The sequence below is a fragment of the Schizosaccharomyces cryophilus genome (genome assembly GCF_000004155.1).
Source record: "Schizosaccharomyces cryophilus OY26 unplaced genomic scaffold supercont4.4, whole genome shotgun sequence".
Taxonomy (NCBI): Eukaryota; Fungi; Ascomycota; class Schizosaccharomycetes; order Schizosaccharomycetales; family Schizosaccharomycetaceae; genus Schizosaccharomyces; species Schizosaccharomyces cryophilus.
In genome coordinates, this window is record NW_013185627.1 from 278,569 (window position 1) to 299,057 (window position 20,489).

General features: G+C 37.8%; 9 protein-coding genes across 9 annotated transcripts; 3 read left to right on the forward strand and 6 right to left on the reverse strand.

The window, feature by feature from the left end:
• Positions 1-1,733: 1,733 nt before the first annotated feature.
• Positions 1,734-6,179, forward strand: SPOG_02341 (karyopherin Sal3). The gene is made up of 2 exons (XM_013168283.1): positions 1,734-2,666; positions 2,868-6,179. The coding sequence occupies exons 1-2, from the start codon at positions 2,481-2,483 to the stop codon at positions 5,967-5,969; spliced, it is 3,288 nt and encodes a 1,095-aa protein (XP_013023737.1). The 5' UTR covers positions 1,734-2,480; the 3' UTR covers positions 5,970-6,179.
• Positions 6,180-6,227: 48 nt separating this feature from the next.
• Positions 6,228-8,109, forward strand: SPOG_02342 (metacaspase Pca1). Its single transcript, XM_013168284.1, has 6 exons — positions 6,228-6,865; positions 6,916-6,975; positions 7,023-7,120; positions 7,255-7,278; positions 7,321-7,489; positions 7,540-8,109. Exons 1-6 carry the CDS (start codon positions 6,412-6,414, stop codon positions 8,010-8,012), a joined length of 1,278 nt encoding a protein of 425 aa, XP_013023738.1. The 5' UTR covers positions 6,228-6,411; the 3' UTR covers positions 8,013-8,109.
• On the reverse strand, positions 8,007-10,561 carry SPOG_02343 (phosphoglucomutase). Its single transcript, XM_013168285.1, has 3 exons — positions 10,236-10,561; positions 10,075-10,174; positions 8,007-9,827 (listed from the first exon to the last, which is right to left on the reverse strand). The coding sequence occupies exons 1-3, from the start codon at positions 10,284-10,286 to the stop codon at positions 8,215-8,217; spliced, it is 1,764 nt and encodes a 587-aa protein (XP_013023739.1). The 5' UTR covers positions 10,287-10,561; the 3' UTR covers positions 8,007-8,214.
• Positions 10,562-10,583: 22 nt separating this feature from the next.
• SPOG_02344 (F0-ATPase delta subunit) lies at positions 10,584-12,034 on the reverse strand. The gene is made up of 3 exons (XM_013168286.1): positions 11,757-12,034; positions 11,156-11,674; positions 10,584-11,113 (listed from the first exon to the last, which is right to left on the reverse strand). The coding sequence occupies exons 1-3, from the start codon at positions 11,890-11,892 to the stop codon at positions 11,103-11,105; spliced, it is 666 nt and encodes a 221-aa protein (XP_013023740.1). The 5' UTR covers positions 11,893-12,034; the 3' UTR covers positions 10,584-11,102.
• SPOG_02345 (phosphoprotein phosphatase) lies at positions 11,996-13,528 on the reverse strand. The gene is made up of 2 exons (XM_013168287.1): positions 13,033-13,528; positions 11,996-12,985 (listed from the first exon to the last, which is right to left on the reverse strand). Exons 1-2 carry the CDS (start codon positions 13,354-13,356, stop codon positions 12,287-12,289), a joined length of 1,023 nt encoding a protein of 340 aa, XP_013023741.1. The 5' UTR covers positions 13,357-13,528; the 3' UTR covers positions 11,996-12,286.
• SPOG_02346 (protein disulfide isomerase) lies at positions 13,486-15,455 on the reverse strand. The gene has a single exon (XM_013168288.1). It carries the CDS (start codon positions 15,338-15,340, stop codon positions 13,694-13,696), a length of 1,647 nt encoding a protein of 548 aa, XP_013023742.1. The 5' UTR covers positions 15,341-15,455; the 3' UTR covers positions 13,486-13,693.
• Positions 15,456-15,540: 85 nt separating this feature from the next.
• Positions 15,541-17,555, reverse strand: SPOG_02347 (NAD dependent epimerase/dehydratase). The gene is made up of 2 exons (XM_013168289.1): positions 17,512-17,555; positions 15,541-17,457 (listed from the first exon to the last, which is right to left on the reverse strand). The coding sequence occupies exon 2, from the start codon at positions 16,556-16,558 to the stop codon at positions 15,713-15,715; it is 846 nt and encodes a 281-aa protein (XP_013023743.1). The 5' UTR covers positions 16,559-17,457; positions 17,512-17,555; the 3' UTR covers positions 15,541-15,712.
• A 152-nt stretch (positions 17,556-17,707) lies between these two features.
• SPOG_02348 (AMP-activated protein kinase beta subunit) lies at positions 17,708-19,090 on the forward strand. Its single transcript, XM_013168290.1, has 5 exons — positions 17,708-17,789; positions 17,853-18,101; positions 18,266-18,368; positions 18,409-18,877; positions 18,925-19,090. The coding sequence occupies exons 1-5, from the start codon at positions 17,765-17,767 to the stop codon at positions 18,961-18,963; spliced, it is 885 nt and encodes a 294-aa protein (XP_013023744.1). The 5' UTR covers positions 17,708-17,764; the 3' UTR covers positions 18,964-19,090.
• SPOG_02349 (pig-X) lies at positions 18,954-20,398 on the reverse strand. Its single transcript, XM_013168291.1, has 3 exons — positions 20,107-20,398; positions 20,003-20,060; positions 18,954-19,943 (listed from the first exon to the last, which is right to left on the reverse strand). Exons 1-3 carry the CDS (start codon positions 20,271-20,273, stop codon positions 19,137-19,139), a joined length of 1,032 nt encoding a protein of 343 aa, XP_013023745.1. The 5' UTR covers positions 20,274-20,398; the 3' UTR covers positions 18,954-19,136.
• Between the last annotated feature and the right edge of the window lie 91 nt (positions 20,399-20,489).

Sequence of the window (20,489 nt, forward strand, 5' to 3'; positions counted from 1 at the left end):
AGAATGCAAGTTTAAAAAGGAAAAATTCCGAGATACAACTTTTAGCACGTTGCTAAATTAAGATTACAGACCTGGAGCAAGCTACGAAAAGGAAAACGGAGCAAGCTAATTGGAGTGCAAAATGCAAACGCGGAAATGGGGTTGAACGCGAAAACTACTACGAGTTCAAGCGATTACTAGACCCCTTGAAAGAGAAGAAAAGGTAAAGAAAGAAAATAATAATAATAATCCTGTGTAGACACGTTCAAGTCTAAACAGAGTAAAAAATGCAACGGAAAAAACCGAACCAAACAAACGGGATATTAAAGGAAATCCCTAAACGGTAGGCTATATCGGGTCTATGGTATGTCAATCAAAGAGAAAGATAAATACAAGAGACCAACCCAACCGGTTATAAAGTTGGTGAAAAGACAGAGATCTCAAATTACAAAAACTAACGCGTCTATTAAGCGAAGAGTAATTCTTGTAAGGAGATACCTAGTTTTGGAAAGAAAAAACTTTGGAAACAGGTTAAATTCCTCGAAAAAGGGGGATTCGAAGAAAAGAACCTAGTGAGAATTCAGGAAGTTCTTTCCAAAGCGTCTATCCAAAAAAGTTTGTTTTACACCAAACTAAAAGACTACGCGAACACGAATGCTTTATTAGCGGTTTATAGGGTGTGTTTGGTTCGTGGAAGACGGCAGGCTGGTGTGAGGGGGTGGATTTATACAGGTTAGGGGAAACTGATAAAAAACAATAAAAAATCTCTAAAAGCTAATAGGGAGGAGAAATCAATAACTTGCTTTTACGAATCCCAAGGACAGCCACGTAAGCAGATTGAACGAGGCCGAAAAAAAAAAAAGATTATGTTGTGGTCGTTCTATGAAGATGTAAACAAACATTTTGTGAAAATAAAAAAATGCGTTTCTGTAAGGAAGAATAACAAATCATATTATAATCAAGAAGTTTATAGATATATTTATCTGGTAAATGATGAAAAACTCGTAAAAAAGCTTTTTCAAGAGTAGCAAGCTGGTTTTGTAATGCCAAAATTTGACAAGCTATCACCAGTTATATGCTTGAAAGTAATTCAAAAAAAAAAAAAAAAAAAAAAAGAAAAAAAGTATAAAATAGGATTAAACTAGAACAAACAGATGTTACAAAGGTCTTAAAAACTTAACATTTTATGACCTTGCTTTGGTTCATAACGCTATAAAATGCCTTGATTACTACCAAAGTTTCTTTCAGACAGCATATGCAATCCGTAATTTTCAATAATTTAGGAATAATAAAAATAAAATAAAATAAAATTAAATTAATTTTATAAATTAACCAGCAAGAACTGAGTTCTTATCATATATTGTTGCTTCAATGCTTATTGTTCATCACCCTAGTACACACACACTGTAACTTCGCGTGACACATAGACTAGCCGTGTATTTGTTATAAAGTCTTAAGAAAGAAATAAAAGTAATTCAACCTAAAGTATATTAAGATATAAACCTATAAAAATTTCTCGCGAGGATCCTAAAGCCTTTTTTATTTGTAAACAAAACACACTTTTCCTTAACAAACTACGCAACGTCTGGTTGTGTGGTACGATAGAAAGCTCTGAAAGTTTCAAAGTTGCCAAACGTATGACGTTTTTTGGTTCTCAGCCACGCTGATGTCAAAAGTTAGCGAGGTATACAGCGACTGTTTATTGAAGTCTGGGGCTAGCGGAGCATCGTTATTGGTATATAAGTTTCCGCGGGACCGAGCACAAGCTTTTGGAGGATGCAAGTAAGCGGATAGATCTCTAATGAGGTACTTAAAAAACCAAATATCATGAAAGTATATAAACACGTTTTCCTATTTACATGAAATTACCAAGAATGTTGTTTGTATTTCCATTAAATCTTGATCAAAAATGTAAAATTACATCACTTTTAAAGAGATAACCCCGGATCTTTGACCTGCCGGAAACCCTTTTTTTTAGAAGCTCAGACGATGTCTGTGTGCTACGGTAATCTTTGATAACAACAGTTTGAAAACTTCTATTATATTAAACTTTTTTAATATAATGACATGGGTTTCGTTGGGCCATCCTTATAGATATTTACCACGAAGTTGGAATGTGTTTGTGTAGTTTGCTATCGTTTATTACAAGTCTCGTAAAAGTACGTTAGTTTTTTTCGATTTCCTAAAAGAACCTCAGGAGCATACAGTTTCTTCTTTTGCATCCGCCCTTGGATTCCATTTCTGTGGAAATACTAGGCGTTCTCTTTTGTACCCTTATATATTTGAATCTCATCCTCTTTTACCCAATAACATTCGTTTTGCATCGTAGTTCGCGTCTTGTTCACCAAGGAAGTCTACGATTTGAGTATTCTTGTTGAAATCTCTCCGTACCGTTGAGATTCCTTTGTCTTTATTATCTACTTTTTTTCTTCTTCTGTTTATTTTAGAATCCTCGCTTACCATTGGATTGTTTTTCTTCGTACTAGAGCTGTATCTTCATCATGTCTTCTAGTGTTGCTCCAGAAGTTCTTTCATCCTTGCTGGTCCTTGTTCAAGGACTAGCTTCTCCTGACAATACCATCCGTACTGAAGCCGAAAAATCTTTAACGGCTGATTGGATTGCCCCACGAGCTGATTTGTTGCTGAACGGTTTGGCTGCTTTGGCTGCTCAAAGTGAAGACATCTCTGTATGTTGAACGTTAATAATAGCAAGGCATAAAAAAAGGGTTAAAGATAACACTAATAAAGTTCACCTTTTGTCCTTTCTTTATTGTTAGGAATATGTATATCTATTAAATTTCCCTTTTTCTTTTTTTGTCTATTGTTATTTTATCTGTTCCCTCCATCTTCTCTTCATGATCATCTTACTAACTTAATCTTCTCTTTAGATTCGTGCATTTTCTCTTGTCCTCATTCGAAGAATATCTTTCCGTACTCTGCCAAGCGATAGCGAACTTGAAGTGTTTTCGAGTCTTTCTAACGATGCCAGGCAATTGTTACAGAACCAGCTTTTGACTTGCTTTGTCCAAGAGGCTGTTCCCACCGTTCGTAACAAGCTTTGTGATACCATTGCCGAAATCGCCCGTTCTGTCTATGACTGTCAAAATGAATGGCCTGAACTTACCACCATCCTTTTTGGTACTGTTAACTCTCCGGAGGAGTCGTTTCGCGACTCTGTCTACCGTACAATAGCTGCCTTACCTCTCTTGTTATCAGGCCAGGAGGCTGCCATTGCTCCTTTGTTCAGCGCTGGCCTTGCTGATCCCAGTATCCGTGTTCGTGTAGCTGTAGTTCGTGCTTATGCTTCTGTTGTATTGGAAAGCAAACAGTCAGTTCGCAATCAAGTCATCCCTATGTTGCCTATTCTCCTCAATATTCTCCCTCCTTTGCAGCAAGAACATGACTCAGACAATCTTACCGAATGCCTCATGGCCATCACTGAAATTGCTGAGGTGTTCCCCAAGATTTTCCGCGACATTTTTGAAACTTACCTTCAATTTAATCTTGGCATTATCAAAGATAAGGAGCTTGAAAATTCTACTCGTCAAGCTGCTCTGGAAGCCCTTGTTTGTTTCTCAGAAGGAGCTCCCGCCATGTGTAGAAAATCACCAGAATATGCTAATCAGCTCGTTTTGCAATGTTTAATGCTTATGACTGACGTTGCTGGTGACGAGGAAGATGAGGCTGAAAATCTTCAGGAATGGTTAGAGACTGATGATCTTGACCAGGATGAAAGCGATGCCAACCACATTGTCGCTGAACAAGCAATGGATCGCCTTTCTAGGAAATTGGGTGGTAAGACTATTCTTCCTCCTTCTTTTACTTGGTTGCCCGGCTTGATCTCTTCTCAAAAATGGTCTGAACGCCATGCCGCCCTTATGGCAATTTCTTCCATTGCTGAAGGTGCTGAGAAAATTATGAAGCGTGAGTTAAGTCGAGTATTAGACATGGTTCTGCCTTTGTTGGCTGATCCTCATCCACGAGTTCGCTGGGCCGCTTGTAATGCCGTTGGTCAAATGTCTACTGACTTCGCCCCAGATATGCAAGTCAAGTATCCTTCCCGCATACTTGAGGCCCTTATTCCTGTTTTAGAGTCACCCGAGTCTCGTGTTCGTGCTCATGCTGCTGCTGCCATGGTAAACTTCTCGGAAGAAGCAGACAACAAGGTCCTTGAGCCATATCTTGACGACGTCCTTCAACGTCTTCTTACTCTGTTACAAAGCCCTAAACGTTATGTTCAAGAACAGGCCATAACCACAATCGCTACTGTTGCCGACGCTGCTGCTAAGAAGTTCGACAAGTACTTTGATGCTATTATGCCCCTTTTAATCAGTGTCTTACGCCAAGCTGAAGGCAAGGAATTTAGGACGCTCCGTGGTAAAGCTATGGAATGTGCTACTTTGATTGCTTTAGCTGTAGGAAAGGCTCGGTTTTTACCAGTTTCTCAGGAAATCATTCAGGTTCTTGGTACAATCCAAATGAGCATCACTGACAGCGATGATCCTCAGGCTAGCTATTTGATTTCTGCATGGGGACGCATCTGTCGCGTCCTTGGAAGTGACTTTGTTCCTTTCCTTGGATCTGTGATGCCACCTTTGCTTGCTGCTGCTACTTCCAAACCAGATTTCACAATTGTTGATGAGGACACTGATGATAGTAAGTTTTCAGAGCAAGATGGTTGGGAGTTCATTCCTGTTCACGGACAACAAGTTGGTATTAGAACTAGCACTTTAGAGGATAAGTGCACCGCCACGGAAATGCTTGTATGTTATGCTGCTGAACTGAAGGCTGACTTCGACCCGTATGTAAATGAGGTTTTGACTTCTGTTGTATTACCTGGTTTGAAGTTCTTCTTCCATGATGGTGTACGTTCTGCATGTTGCAAATGCATTCCTCAGTTGCTGAATAGCAGGATCCTCGCAAGCAACCGTGATCCCGTCAAGGTTGCTGAAATTTGGGATCCTATCCTTCGTAAATTATTAGATTATATCCAAAGCGAACCAAGCTCGGAAATGCTATCTGACTATTTTCAGTGTTTTTACGAAAGCTTAGAAATCATTGGTCCCTGTCTTGATGCTGCTTCTATGGAGAAGTTGGTTTCGGTTGTTGATCTACAGTTGAAGGCTTTCATTCAACGTGTGCAAGAGCGTGAAGAGAATTCCCGCAATGGTGACGCTGATGTGGAAGAAGATGAAGACATTATTTTGGCCATTGAAAATGACCAAAATATGCTAAACGAGATTAATAGAACATTTAGCGTAGTTTTGAAACAACATAAAGCAACGTTTTGTCCTTATTGGGAACGTTTGTTACCTTATATGAATGGTTTTTTGAATGGCTCTGATGTTATCGCTAAGCAATGGGCTTTGTGCATGATGGATGATTTAATTGAGTTTACTGGTCCTGATTCTTGGGCGTACAAAGACCATTTCCTTCCCTATTTGGCAGAAGGCATTCAAAGCCAAGAACCAGAAATTCGCCAAGCTGCCGCTTATGGTATCGGTGTTGCTGCTCAACATGGTGGAGAAATGTATTCTGAGATTTGCTCTAGCGCTTTACCTGCTTTATTTAACATGCTTGAGAATCCAGATGCTCGAGATGAAGAACAAATTTTTGCTACAGAAAATATAACTGTTGCAATTAGCAAAATTTGTCGCTTCTGTAGCCAGCGTATCCAGGATCTTGATAAAGTCATTACTTTTTGGGTAAACACTCTTCCAGTTACACATGATGAAGATGATGCACCTTACGCTTATATGTTTTTGGCCGAACTGATGGAACAGAACCACGTAGCTGTTGTATCCCAAATGCAGGTTGTCATCCCTGTCCTCGCAGATACCTTTGCTTCTGGAGTTTTACGCGGTCGTACTTTAATTCGTCTACTTGAAGCCTCTAAGGCATATTTGTCCCAATTCCCTGTTGATCAAGTCAATAATGTCATCTCTACTTTGAGTGTTGACAACCAAAGGGCTTTGTCTGCTTATTTTTAAACGACTAAGTCATTGAAAAGTTTTTCTTTTATTAGTCTATTCAAAAAAATTAGATTAGGTTAGGTTAATTGCTAGGTTTAATTAATGTTGTTGAAGTTCAGTTTAGTTCAACTACTTTCTATGTGGATAAGAATATCTGAATGTATAAGAGAATAACCTTCAATTGCTGTAACATTATATACCTCGAATAAATGAGTAAGTTGAAGAGGTAAGAATGAAGGCAAGCAGTGGTGTATTTTCCTATTGCTAATGAATGATCTGACATTAACATCAAAATAAACAATTTTTATTTCTTGTCTGAATCTATATTAATTGTTTAATTATAACAACTGAAGAATATTGTATGCTTACTAGTAGCTATGTACTGTAGAAGGCGCAACCAGTTGATTCTGTTTCGCCCCAGCAAAACTTTTTTCTTTTCAATCCACACAGCGAATTCAATATGAATTACGGCTATAACGGTTATAATGGCAACTCAGAAGCGAATTATGGTCCTTACGGGCCTCAATATCCTGTCAACTCTCATTCAAATCGTGGATATCCAAATGTAGGCTATGATCCTCCATCTGTGCCACCTCCTCGCGGTAATAGACCTAATATAGATGGCTACACGGACCAAGTGCCTACACAAAATGTAGGACATATTGATATCGGTGCTAATCAGCACTATGGATATGCACCTCCTTCAGGACCACCTCCCGCAACTGGAAATTACGCTTATAACAACCCAGGCTATCACGGACCGCAGTTACCTAATTCACAATCACAATCTTATGGATTTTCTGGTGGAGGCTCATTTAGCTATCAGTACTCTACTTGTCAAGGAAAGCGAAAAGCCTTGTTGATTGGTATCAATTATGTGCATACCCCTAATGAATTACAAGGATGTATTAATGGTACGAACCTCGTCAATGTTAGGTTTTGAATTATGTCTAATGAAAACTAGATGTCCTATCCACAGGTGAACTTTTAAAGGAGAGATATGGATATAAACCTGAAGACATGGGTATGAATTTTCTGTGGTCTTCGTTACGAGTTTTTCTAACTGTTAAGTAATTATGACCGACACCGCTCAACATCCAAGAGCTATTCCGACTCGTCAAAATATGATTGATGCCATGCGATGGCTCGTAAGCGGCGCTCAACCAAATGTAAGATAATGAAAAGAGCATAGTCAGTACCAGTTTTCGAAATTCTTTTAGAAAATATGAACGAGACTAGATTACTGTTATCGTATCTTTTCTTTACTTTATCTCTATATTCGGTGATAGCTAACATAGTCTAGGACTCTTTGTTTTTTCATTATAGTGTATGTTTAAAAGAGTTTCTTGATTATACTAATCATTCTCAGGGACACGGTGGACAAGCAAAAGACTTGGATGGCGATGAAGCTGATGGATACGACGAAACGATTTATCCCTTAGACCATGAAGTCTCAGGACAAATTATTGATGATGAAATGCATGAAGTTATGGTTCGACCTTTACCTGCTGGATGCCGTTTAACGGCTATTTTTGACTGTATGTTTATCAGCTACAAACGAAGTACAACTTTGACTAACAAATGATAGCCTGTCATTCTGGAGGTGCTTTAGACCTGCCTTTCACCTATTCTACTAAAGGTGTACTTAAAGAACCGAATATGCTGAAAGAGTCGGGTATGAATGTTCTAAACGCTGGCATGTCGTATATGTCTGGCGATATTGGAGGTATTTTCAACAATGTGAAAAGTGTATTCCAAAAGGCTTCTGGCGGGTTTAACAATAGCGCTGTTCAATATTCCCGACAGTATAAGTTTTCACCTGCAGATGTTATTTCTATTTCTGGTTGTAAGGATAGTCAAACTAGTGCCGATACAAACGTTAATGGGTTTTCAACCGGCGCTCTTTCGTATGCTTTCCGTGAAGTTATAACTCAAAATCCTCAAATTAGCTACCTGGATATGCTTCGAGGCGTTCGACATATCTTACAAAGCAAGTACTCACAACTTCCTCAATTAAGTTGTAGCCATCCTTTAGACATGAACTTAGTTATGCTTCTTTAATTACAAAAGACTTTTCAATTTTTATTTTTATTATTTGAAATAGCCAATTTACAAATTACCACTAAATTAGCTTCCTTAATTTAGATGTATCTTAATGTTGATATTTATTAAATTTGGAAAATTGTATCGAACGTTTCCATTTATCAAAGAAACTTTTCTCATCAAATAGCATGAAAGGGACATTTTCGCGTAGCATAAAGTCTTAAGGCTCGCCCAAACCATTTTGTTCGGGCTTGAACCATTCATTTTTTATGTCCATACAAACCCCTGTTGCGTTCTTTTGGGCCTCTTCTGGTGAACTACCTCTGGCACAAATGTAGTACTTGAGTTTAGGCTCGGTACCGCTGGTACGGATAGTCATAACGACTTGGCCATTTTCGAGTTCGAAAGTTACATTATCTGAACTTTTAGAAGTTGGTAATTTAGCTTTCTTATCCACTGTAGTGGAATCATAATCAGCAGTTAAATCACGAACGTTGGTTATGTTATAGTTTCCTAGTTTAGTAGGGTATCCATTAGTGGTGCTTTTCTTGCGAAGGGCATCCACCAAACCACGAAGTTTTTGTGTATCGCGAGAGAAAAAATACGAGTTTCGGGTTACATAGTAACCGTACTTTTGAGAGATTTCAATAAAGACTTGAGTAACGGAAAGTTGTTGAAGTTTTAGGCGTTTAAGAAGGTGTAGGAAAGTTAATAAAGCATTCACACCATCTTTGTCTTTTACAATACCACCTACCATATAGCCAAGGGCTTCTTCATAAGCTAGACCCACGAATTTGCCTTGGTCTTCTAATTCAGCAGCCGCATTACCAAGCCATTTGAAACCGGTTAATGTCTCTACATGATGAAAACCTTCGATCTTTGCCATAGATTTCATAAGAGCGCTGGAAACGGTAGTAGAAAGCACATAAAAATTATTAACAGGTTTACCCGCGTTCTTATACTCTTGGAAAATGAAATAAGCCAAAATACAGCCAATTTCATCTCCGGTAAAACGTCTCCACTCATTGTTTATCTTTTCGGCAAATGCAAACCGATCAGCGTCAGGGTCGGTAGCCATAACATAAGGAATATTATGGGTGTCGGCTTGCTTAAAAGCAAGGTCTAGGGCACCCTCTTCTTCAGGATTGGGAAATTTGACAGTTGGGAAGTCAGGATTTGGTGAGTCTTGAAGAGGAACGGAGGTCATGTCAGCTTGCTCACCAAAAAGGGTTAAAGCAGACGTAACGAAAGGGAGACCTACACCATGAATAGGGGTATATACAAATTCAAGTGGTTGCATATCTAATGAAAAAGTATTCTCCGCGTGGAATTCATGTAGTTGGGACCAATACTGCTTCAGTAAATCCGTTGCAAATGTACGATTTGCCAACATGTGGTGATCGACTAGGTCTTTGTCCCAAACTAAAGGCTTTAAGTTCTTCTCTATACAGGAAGCTATGCCTTTATCATGAGGAGGAATGATTGCGGATCCATTGCTCCAATAAACCTTATAACCATTATAGACAGCTGGGTTATGAGAAGCAGTAATCATAACACCAGCAGCAGCCTTTAGGTTTTTTATAGAGAAGGGAATAAGTGGAGTATGGATGAGGAAACCATAAGCATATACTTTAAACCCCTTGTTCAAGAAAGCAGCGGCTGTTAAACGAGCAAATTGCTGTGAGTTATGTCTATGATCGTGACCTACGACGACGCCCATCTCTTGAGATCCAGGCACGGTTTGGATTAAATATTCAGCAAATCCCTGAGATGCTTGTATAACAGTTAATTCGTTCATGCGAGCAAACCCGGCACCAATTTCAGCACGCAAACCTAGGCGAAATGTTAGAATTTACATAGTTTACATTACAGTTACAAAGAGGATATCTTTCTGAGCACATTCCCCAAGAACGCTCAACTCATAGAGAAAGAGAGAGATTGTAATTTCAAAAGCTGATTGGAAGCAGGGACAAACTGTTCGACCCACTTAGAAAATAAAGGTCGCTTTTTGAAAGGGTAATCAAACTTGCCAGAAAGAGTTCCTTGTAACATCTCGAATGAAAATGATCGTTTAACTTACCTGAAGTACCAAATCCGATTCTTGGATGCATGATTTGTTCCAAAGTTGCATAATCGCCAACGTTAACTAGATTTATTACTTCGTTCCTTGTAGTTTCATTCTATTTTCAATAAATACCATTAGCATCTCATCAAGCTCATTTCATCAGAAAGGTTGCGTACTTGATCAATTGCAAGCCATTCATTTACCAAATTTTGCAAAGAAGCATCCATTTTGCTAAAAAACCAACTTCTTAGATCTGCTTCTTAGGGATTGACCGTACAGAGTTGCTATATCAAACAGTAGGTGGTAGATCACAGTAGGCAAGAAGTATATGAGTCAGTACATTCGATTAAGAAGTATGAGGTAGAGGTGATTGTAAAATAGGAAATGAATAATTCAAACAAAGTTTAAAAATTATTGTTTGTTTGATACTTGTTTATGTGAAATCGGCCTACCTTTGTTAATACCAAAGAATAAAGTGTAAGAACAGAATCAAAGACACAACGTGCGTTCTACATGGGATTTTAGCATGAAATTTAGGGTTGATTGAAACTACGAATACGTTAAGTCTTTCTATGTATGAACGAATATTGGAATGAAATTCCAAGCTTTTCATACAGAGTCAACAGCTTTGTAGTTCAGTGGAAAGATGAACGAGCTTAAGTCATAAAACAAATCTTCCTTCAATGATTTACTATATAAAATGCTATGATCTGAGTGGTTATCTTGTTTGTTCCAAAGAAAAATTTGTATTCAATATAAGATCAAATAACAACCGCTAGAAAGCCATATTCGGCATGCTATAGCTTTACGGATATGGCACTGCATTTGAAACAAACATAAGCACATATTCAGCAAACCCAAGAATGCCACTCAACCGAATGAACGATCGATTATAAGTGGACACTGCGAGAATAAAGAAAGAAGATAATTAAGTAAATTTCAGACCTGTCAAGATGAGGAGAGGAGCGTAGGAAATTCTGCGTTGACAAATGTCCAGTAAGCATGACAAGTAAACATGCTCAAAAGAAAGATTGTAGAAACGTTTAAATGGCATCTATATAATTAGCTTCACGTCGTTGGTAAAATAAATACCTACCTGTCATCAGTTTGTTCAAATGGTTGACACGAGAAGAAATACTCACGTCAAGGATGTTGTCTCCGATTTCCACAATAAGACCGCCGAGAATGGAAGGAGAAACCTTGTTGCTAACTAACAGTTTACCCTTGCCATACTTGGACTTTGCGATCTTGGATTCCAAGCGGGACAAAGTCTTAGAGTCCAAAGGAGCAGCGGAAGTGATAGTTACCTCGACTTCACCACGCTGGACACGCATAATCTTTTGGAATTGATTTTCAATACGATCAAGCATTGACAAACGATTGTTTACGGACAAGATGTTGAAAAAGTTACTCAACAAGGCATCACCGCCAGTCATCTTGCTTAAGGAAGATACAATCAATTTCTTGTCCTCATAATTAATGGAGGGATTAGCAATAAACTGGGCAAACTCTGGGCGTTCCTTCAAAGTAGCTCCCAAGGTAGTCAAAGCTTTTTCAACACGGTCCAACTTGGATTCTTTTACAGCAGCAGTGTAAAGAGAAGTAGCATAAACACCTATCCACGTTAATAAACGTGAACGTCATTTCAAGTAATGGAACCCACTATATTCTCCGTTTCCTATGCACAAGGAACTTACCATCTAGACCATGCAATTGAATAGGAGGGCGAACAGAAGCAGTAGCTGTAGTTGCATTACGAAACCCGAGGCGGGAGAATCGTAGAGAACTCGATTGTACTTGGCGTAACATGGATCCTCGCATAAAATTCATCATTTTGAGTATATCGCTGTTGGCAGGTACTCGGGTTCTTCTCTATGTCTTTATACGGATTGTGAAGCTTGTAATTCTTTACTGCGAAACTTCTTATCCTTTGTTACCTATGATGAAGTAACATAAACAGTATAATGGAAAAAGGTAAAAGAAAAAATTGCGAGTAAATAAGAGTATGACAAATTTTATTAGGCATATAATTATTAGTATGCAATTAGAGAACGTAATCAATTCATCAGCTAATAGAAAGTAAAGCGGGAGGTTCCTTTTCAAAAGTGACATACATAAATAAGGAAGAGAGTGCCAGGTGGTAAATTTTTACATATAGAAGAGAACAATAAGTGGTGAATAAAAGCTGGGTGTTTTTCTTAGTAAATGCCCAAAGTGAAAGCGCAGGCTATAGTTTAACAACACGGTCTCTGTAAATGGCTTCCACGGCTGTCATTTCGTCATTTCGAAGGATTCGCAAGACCGCACGTTCCCCTGAATACGCAGTAGACAAGCCCGTATCGATTAAGATGACTTGGCCATTGCAACGACTACGAATTCCTTCAAATTGAGGTGTGTGCCCTATGACCAAACGATCAACATTCAAGCTTTTTGTAACATTAGATGCCACTTCGCATGCAAGTTCTAGAGGAAGTTGAGCATAACCTCTGTACCACATAGGGCCTTTTATCCCCCAAAACGCCTTCAGCTCATCTGGTAACTCTTCAGCTTTCATAAACATCTCCAGAAGTTCATGTCCCATCGGATTAACGAAGTTCTCCATAAGACTCCATTCTGGGGACAGTCCGGCATGCATAAAATGAGATCTACTGGTTTCATCTTTAAATGTCACGTTGTATTTAGTTATGAGTAAATTTCCAATCTCTCCTTCAGGTCCCCAATCGTATTTACGGTTTTCAATAGAGGGTTCAGGGTACGAAGCTAGGTCTCCATAATGAACATAACGCCAGTCGCCATTCGCATTCATAAACTCATGGTTTCCAAGTAAACGAATGACTCGTCCTCCTTGCCGCTCTGCCTGAGTGCTTAATTCATCAAACCATCTGAAAAGAAATCTGGTATCCGGGCCACGATCAACAATGTCTCCCTGTATATAATTGTCAGCTTTTTCTCTTTTCTCTAATTCATGCTTACCGTTTGGACCAAGGTTGCGTTTCCTGCAGTCCATTCAAAAGGATGCACTGGAGACACAACTCCAGCGGCAGAAAGAGCGTCCAGAGCGTTATGGAAATCTCCATGAATATCTCCAATTGCATAAACTTTCACAGGAAAATCCTCTGTGTTTCTGTTTCTATTGTCAAAAAGGGGAATCACGTCTGGTAGTCTAATGTTCAAGACTTTATCGATATTCAAGTTGGCCAAAGCATATTTAATGAAAAAAGCGAAAAACAAGCCAAAAGTAAATATACGAAACAAAGATAACAATGGATATTGCCTAATTTCTGGTATTCTCGACATTTGCGTTGAACTGTAGTTTGAAGAAAGACTTCGAATGTAAAATACAAATCGTAAAAGAATTCGGATTAATTAAACACTACAGAAAAAAAGGCTTTTATAATACCTACTATTCGTCTACAGACACATAGCGTGATGACAAAAAAAATAAGAAATGTTATACATATAAAGCGACTGGGTTGGGTTACTTATATAATACACATTAGGAAACCCCATCGTAAATAACCATTTGAACAGTTCATTAAATAAACCAGACGAAAATACAAGGAAACTTATGGAAGCACCGATGTTCAGAGAAGTTGAATTGTTATATTAGATACTGTGTAGAAAAATAGTTTTTTCAGATGCTTTTCCTTAGGTATTGCGGCGAACGTTGCTTTAGATATGTAATTAGCGATCGATTGGCTCGATACAGAAGACTTTTAACGGAAGACCAATAAAGTACAAAAATAAAACAGCCAGCTTGAAGCCATATATATTTCTGGTAAGAAGCTAAGAATTCTTTGACTTGAACAAGCCAAAAGTACTCGTGACTTACTGTTAAATTATAGGGAGGAGGTTGTCCCTTAATTGACAAAACACTCAAAGTTGTATTGATGATGCGTGCAGGTTGATCTAACTTGAGTAATGTACCATCTTCAGACTGATCCCAATATTTTAATCCCGATGGATGAACTAAAACGAATCGTGAGTAGGGTACAGACTTTATGGAAAAGGTATCGCTAATCCATGATTTCCACTGATGGGCATTCAACCAGACGAACGTTATCTTATTATTCTCGGGTAGAGGTAAAGCATGTTTGGCGGCACGAAAAGGAACATCTTCGTAGCCTTTCGCTTTTAAGTAGTTCACATAGTCCCACCATTCTTTACGAGCATTGAGTAATTGGTTTCGTTCAATAGATCTTATAGTCTGCACCCACTGTTTTCCTATACTTTGGATATTGTGCAAATCTTGGCTCTCAACGTGACGAGAAATAGGATTCACTAAAGCAATAGCTAGATAAGAATCATCATCTAATGTTTTCGCAAATTCAGGGGTTAGCTCTGGTACAAGAGGGTATTTAAGCTTGGCAGCCCAGGAACAAAGACGGATAGGATCGCGCATAGAAGAAACAGACTCTGCCGGATAAGAAAAGGAGACTCCATTTCGTACTGCCATTAAGTGAGGGAGTCGAGTGATATTATAATAGTTAGCCAGATTTTTATCATCTGACCGAAAGATGGGAGCATAGCCAGCTAAAGAGCGAGAAAACATCCGCAAATAATTAAAATCTTCAGATGTTGACCCATAGTCATGTATATACAAGAAAAAGGTGGGGTATTGACTTTCTAAAGACTCTAATTCTTTTAAACGAACCACACTGTCGATATGTGGTTTTCCATCCAAGTTATTTAAAGGACGTATAGTTTCTGCAAATTTAATCAGGACTTCAAATGGAGTATGGCTGGTGAAAAAGGTGAATTCACCCATTAGGTTATAGTAGGCAAATGTAGGATATGTATGAATTCCCAACTCTTGTTGACAGTACCAAGGGTTAGAGCTGCAGTCAAATGAATAAAAAGGGATCCCTGATTTATATTCCTTTAATAATTTTACAAACGCAGAAGCAGCATTGTGGGCATAATAGTTGCAAGTAGTGCATCGTTTGTCCTTCGACGTAAACAAAATAAATCCATTTTGTCGAAAAGAACTATATACATTGTTATGTAGCTGGTCATAATTTATCTCTTCGAAATAGCTAACTAACTGAGACTCAAGTTGGTTAGAAGTCTCAGCTTCTGTGTTGATTAGCCGTTTTTCCTTTGTTGTAACAACATCTAAAAGAGAGGCTCCTATTAAACTATGGTTTACGTTTTTTCCTTCTTCAAAGGCTTTCAAGCTAGTATTATTCGTCAGTATTACCAAAGAGGAACCTCGCAAAACAATGGAATATAAACTTAAGCAAAGGACCAGAGTCTTTATGAACCCCATCGATAAGCCCATATTTAGAGAAAAAACTGAAACCCGTCAACTTCAACGCCTTTCCTAAAATTTACCTCCAGCACCCTATTTCTGTACGAAATTGAGTTCGTAGTCCATTGGGATAAATATGTAGCAAGGTACAGTACGTTCCATATTACATTTAAGGATGGTTTGCGAAGTTGAAGGAAACAAGAAATAAACAATGACAAAAATACAAAGGAATATCATTTTTTAAATGTAAATTTATTATTGCTTGTAATATAAAATGTATTTGTCAATATAAGTAAAAAAAAGACGAAATCAAACTCTTCGACTCTTATGGGCTATATCATGAGTTTTGTTCAGGAATTTATTATTGTTTACGACGATTCCCAAGCCTAAGGCTTGGTTAAATCAAAAAGAAGACGAATTGGAGGAAGAAGATGCTCGATTCGCCAAGTCTTTGATTTCTTGTATTCCCAATGGACCAGATTTTGAAGGATCAAGAATAGCTTCAAGAGCAGCTTTTGCGACATCTGAAGTCGGTAAAGGCTCAGCAGAAGCAGCTCCAAGAAAATCAAAAAATCCAGAGCAAAAATGGTTGAATCCAGAAGAAAGTTTCAGAAGAGGAGCGAAGACTCCAGATATAGGTCGATTATAGGTATCATACATAAAGGTAGGACGTACAAAAATGGATCGCATATTTGGTATTTTAGAAATAGCTTGCTCGGCCTCTCGCTTCGTACTTATATATCGTGGATCGAGCCCAGGAACAGATGCATGAGCGGAAATATAACAGTATACTGGGACATGGGCTTCAGCCGCTATATTGGCTGTGTTAATAGCTAAGTCTCGGTTGATAGTTTCAAATCGTAGATTTGGCTTAGCAGGAGGAACAGATGGAGAAGGGGGTTTTTTCAATGGGTTTTCAGAGCCTTGGAAAACATTGCTCCTCAAGTTCTTGACGAGTTGAAGAATCGAGCCTCTTGGGTTTTCAAGAGCTTGCTTATAGTTGGATTCCATAAGGATTCCGACCGTATTAACTACTGCAGAAGCATCTTGAACAATAGGAAGAAGGGAATGGGGTTCCTTCATTGCATCCACTTTTTCCCAATGGACTTTTTCCATCCATGGTTCTTTGTATTGAATTCCACCACGTCCTCTTCGAGACACAGAGACAACTTGATGCCCTCTTGCAATCGCAAGTTTACATATGTTATGACCAAGGAACCCAGATCCACCTAAGACAACCAGCTTCATTGTAACAACTATAGAGCACTATTAAAAATTTAACAAATTGTCGAATTCTAGGAAAAAGAAGAAAATGTTAAAAGTTGAAAACAAATATTAAATAACTCTGGATCGATTTTCAAAGATGCCTATTCCTCGAATGTATCTTGCTTTATGTCAACTGAAAGAAAGCTTTATAAAGGAGGCTAATAAAACCGGAATGTGAGAAAAAGGAAGTAGGAAGTTGCAAACAAATAAAAGGAAAATTGAGAATCTTCTTTTTGAACCTTACTAGTGGAATCTTGGTACGATGTCAAATTATGATAGAATTGTTAACTCATCTGTTACTCCAAAGGCATGATGTTTGTTTACATATAAGAGGGAAAAAAAAGACAAGAGTAAATACATTAATACGGATGGAAGAGAGGAATGAATATCTTGCCTACATATTGAGGTTATATTCGTTGAGACAGATCCGTACTATGATCATTCAAGTAAGGAAATGAGTTATTAACCAAGAAAAGTTTATGAACCTTTTCTTTGTGTGACAATAACTTTTCGCTAAATTATAATCAAAGTCATTTTGTGTAAATAACTGGAAAACCAAAGAGTCTTACAAATACAAAGATTGACATGTGTAAAAAAAACCAAATGGTATTTTGATATCAAATAAAAAGGTCAATTGAGATATTAACCTTTACGTCCGCTTATAAGACATAGTTTAGCGATGTTTTAAAGGAATTTGTCTGTCGCAGTACAATTCAAATCTAGAAACCTTTGCAACTCAATAGGACATTCGTCACCTTTCGTGTTAAGTTTTGTTGAAACATAAAATTGAACCCATTTCTTTTCCTTCGATATGAAGTGTCCATTTTCAAAAAGTCTCAACACATACTCATCCCTATTGTAAACAAAGCATGAGACGCATTCTAAATGGTATTAATGATTATGCTCCTTGTCAAATAGCTTAAAGATTTTCGTACTCAATTAATAGAGCTTAATTAAACTTTATACAATCGAATTGAAATAGGTTCATATCATTTTATTTCTATCAAAAATCTCTTATTAATTGTAACTAGAATATATTCTGTATAATTATATTACGATTAATATTGTTTTAAGCTGTTGCGTTGTACCACAGGATCTTGTGCATTGCCCCTACCATATTTATAAGGTAGTACCGGCCTGGCCCAGCTTGAACTTAGTAGCCAACGACTTCATTCACATTCAATTAATATGGGAAATGTTCAGTCTCAGGAAGGTAAATTTACTTCTTTTCATTCATTTGCAGAGAATTAAGTTGGTTATTAACTATTTTCTTCAGGTGACTCCGCTTTGTCACGTAACGCCCAGGGTGTAAACAAATCCGTTACGAAAGAAAAACCTGACTCGCTTCCTCATAGAACCCAAAGCATGATTAGTATTGCTCCGGATGATCTTAACCAGGATGTTGACCTTATGGATGACAATTCTAGTATCACGGGTGCTACCGATGGTTCTCAAAATGCCGCAGGTGCTTCTGGGAGATATAAACGTCGCTCTCATTCTTCTACCAAAAGAGAACCATATACAGGTATGCCGTTCATGCTCAATGGAAGATATGCTCTTTGTCGAGTGGATGGGATGGAACTCAACCAATTCGGAATTCTGTTCTCCAACTTGACTCTATTTCAAAGAGACCTATCATTCACCTTTCTTTTATTTATATGTCCAAGACTTTTGTTAACTGATGGTTAGGTCCTTATGTCCCTACAGTCCTTCGATGGAGAGGCGGAGGTGAAATCGTTTACGTTACAGGTTCTTTTTCAAAATGGAAAAAGAAAATTCAGCTGCTTAAAGGGTAAGAAAGATTCTTTTTAAATACTAACAATGTTCATTAGCGAAGATTATACACTCGTCTTGCAGTTACGCCCTGGAACTCAAAGGTTTAAATTTCTTGTCGATGGTATTTGGTGCTGCTCTTCTGATTTTCCAACTGCTACAGATGCTGATGGAAACCTGTACAATTATCTTGAGGTTGAAGCCAACGAAGGTGTCGATACTACCCTTGATCAGAGACTCAGTCAAGTTCACACCAATTTCCCTCCTAGTGAAGAGCCGGAATCCGAGAAATATGTTTCTGAAATCCCGTCTTTTCTCTCCAGTAGCTCTTTAGCCGAAACTAAACTCCCTAAACCTCCTTCTTTGCCTCCTCATCTTGAGAAATGTATCTTAAACTCTAACACCACTTACAAAGAAGATCAATCTGTTCTTCCAAATCCAAACCATGTCGTTTTGAATCACTTGGCTGCTGCTAATACCCAACTGGGTGTTTTGGCTTTGAGTGCAACTACTCGCTATCATCGAAAGGTAGGCTTTTGTAAACTCCTTCTTCTTGACTTTATCTAACCATACAGTATGTTACTACCGCCATGTTTAAGAATTTTGATGTGTAATGACTTTATTGCGTTCTTCTTTCCGTACTTATTATTTTCTTCTTTAAGTAACTATCATATATTAATTTCGTAATTATAAAAAAATATTAAAAAGAGAATACTTAGAAGGGCTCATTATTATTCCTGATAGCACCAATGACGAATTAGAGTATACATGTTCTTGTAAACTGCTTTCATGACTGTTTGTAGTGTCCCTTCACTTTTCGTATAAGGAAAATAGTTATATAGAAAAACATTCCAAGAATCACTGTGTTTGTTATCCATCGAACGGAATGTTCATGTTCAATGTTGGCAGTTGGAATCATTATATTTAAGGTGGAAGGTCCAATTAATGTTAAGGGATGCACAAAGCTATTGAGAAGCAAATTTGAAATATACTCTTCTTTTATAGGTTCCCTATTCCTAGAACAGTCCCAGTAAAAACTAGGTGAATAAAAGCTTGTGTCTACATAAACAGAGCCTTCAGCAGGTAACTGGTAACGAGTGTGCAAGGGAAGCTCCAGTCGGAGCGCATGATTATGAGTATTTGTTTCATTTAAAAACACTTGGAACCATAAAACGCTTCCTGTACCTGCAAGGGTATAAGTTGGGGCCTCTAAGTCTGTTTCGCCGTAAATCCTAATAATATGATCCAAATTTCCAGCGTTCATTTCAGCCATTGAAGATAATTCGTATTGATCAAAGAATAATGTAGAAGGTAAATGAAGGATGCCTCGTAAAGAACAATGCTTGCTTGGCGGCTTCAAGTTTTTTAAGTTGACTTGTAATTTGGGATGCAAGCCTGTCGGTTGTACCAATTCTGCAGCATATACATTTTTTTGATCTTTGTTTTGAATACTGATATCTTTTACCTTCCAGAATTTGGTTTTTTCATCCCAAAACCCGCTTGTATTTATATTAGCATAATCACTTGATTCATCAATGGCTTCTGTCAATTCATAATATCGGATCTTTTCTTCTTTAAAATACATCCACTTTTCCTAAATATTTCAAGTGAGTTAGTAAGCATTCTAGTTTCAATTCCATGAAAACTATGTACCTCTTGATTTTCTATCAAGCTATCATTTTTTACAAAAGGGATTGATTTAAAAGCATCTCTATATATTTAGAAAATTAGCAGTTTACTCATATTCTTCGACTTACGAGTTAAAAGTATCTTTGCCTAGAAAAACCCAAAAACCTTTTGGGAATACCCCGTTTTCATGTAAAAGAGCAAATCTACCAGGAAGTTTAGCGTCAGATGCGGAATTGAAAGAACTAAATGGATTGTTTTTATCAAGAAAGGACTTCAAATTATCAAAGAACTGCATTGTTTGTCCTTTAAGTGCTCGTAGAATAGCTCTGTGAACACCAAAGTTTATTTACTTGTCAAAGTATGAGCATATTGTTAAACCGTGTTTACAATGTAGTTATGTGGTTTCAGTTATAAAATTTTAAAGAATTCAACGTATATACTTATTTACATATATATACACAACAAAAACCCATTAGAACCCAGTACCTATGTCTGTAGTACTATAGTCCAT

Bases quoted from the DNA above. Each gene is read 5' to 3' on its own strand.
- SPOG_02342 (XM_013168284.1), top strand. From the start codon at position 6,412: ATGAATTACGGCTATAACGGTTATAATGGCAACTCAGAAGCGAATTAT. The intron at 6,866-6,915 runs GTACGAACCTCG...AATGAAAACTAG, and splicing joins ATTACAAGGATGTATTAATG to ATGTCCTATCCACAGGTGAA. The intron at 7,279-7,320 runs GTATGTTTAAAA...AATCATTCTCAG, and splicing joins CTTTGTTTTTTCATTATAGT to GGACACGGTGGACAAGCAAA.
- SPOG_02347 (XM_013168289.1), bottom strand. From the start codon at position 16,558: ATGAAGCTGGTTGTCTTAGGTGGATCTGGGTTCCTTGGTCATAACATA.
- SPOG_02349 (XM_013168291.1), bottom strand. From the start codon at position 20,273: ATGCAGTTCTTTGATAATTTGAAGTCCTTTCTTGATAAAAACAATCCA. The intron at 20,061-20,106 runs GTAAGTCGAAGA...CTAAATATATAG, and splicing joins GGCAAAGATACTTTTAACTC to AGATGCTTTTAAATCAATCC. The intron at 19,944-20,002 runs GTACATAGTTTT...TGAAATATTTAG, and splicing joins GCTTGATAGAAAATCAAGAG to GAAAAGTGGATGTATTTTAA.
- SPOG_02341 (XM_013168283.1), top strand. From the start codon at position 2,481: ATGTCTTCTAGTGTTGCTCCAGAAGTTCTTTCATCCTTGCTGGTCCTT. The intron at 2,667-2,867 runs GTATGTTGAACG...TCTTCTCTTTAG, and splicing joins CTCAAAGTGAAGACATCTCT to ATTCGTGCATTTTCTCTTGT.
- SPOG_02348 (XM_013168290.1), top strand. From the start codon at position 17,765: ATGGGAAATGTTCAGTCTCAGGAAG. The intron at 18,102-18,265 runs GTATGCCGTTCA...ACTGATGGTTAG, and splicing joins CAAAAGAGAACCATATACAG to GTCCTTATGTCCCTACAGTC. The intron at 18,369-18,408 runs GTAAGAAAGATT...AATGTTCATTAG, and splicing joins AAAATTCAGCTGCTTAAAGG to CGAAGATTATACACTCGTCT.
- SPOG_02345 (XM_013168287.1), bottom strand. From the start codon at position 13,356: ATGTCGAGAATACCAGAAATTAGGCAATATCCATTGTTATCTTTGTTT. The intron at 12,986-13,032 runs GTAAGCATGAAT...AATTATATACAG, and splicing joins ACGCAACCTTGGTCCAAACG to GGAGACATTGTTGATCGTGG.
- SPOG_02343 (XM_013168285.1), bottom strand. From the start codon at position 10,286: ATGGATGCTTCTTTGCAAAATTTGGTAAATGAATGGCTTGCAATTGAT. The intron at 10,175-10,235 runs GTACGCAACCTT...TATTGAAAATAG, and splicing joins AATGGCTTGCAATTGATCAA to AATGAAACTACAAGGAACGA. The intron at 9,828-10,074 runs GTAAGTTAAACG...CATTTCGCCTAG, and splicing joins AATCGGATTTGGTACTTCAG to GTTTGCGTGCTGAAATTGGT.
- SPOG_02344 (XM_013168286.1), bottom strand. From the start codon at position 11,892: ATGATGAATTTTATGCGAGGATCCATGTTACGCCAAGTACAATCGAGT. The intron at 11,675-11,756 runs GTAAGTTCCTTG...TAACGTGGATAG, and splicing joins TCAATTGCATGGTCTAGATG to GTGTTTATGCTACTTCTCTT.
- SPOG_02346 (XM_013168288.1), bottom strand. From the start codon at position 15,340: ATGGGCTTATCGATGGGGTTCATAAAGACTCTGGTCCTTTGCTTAAGT.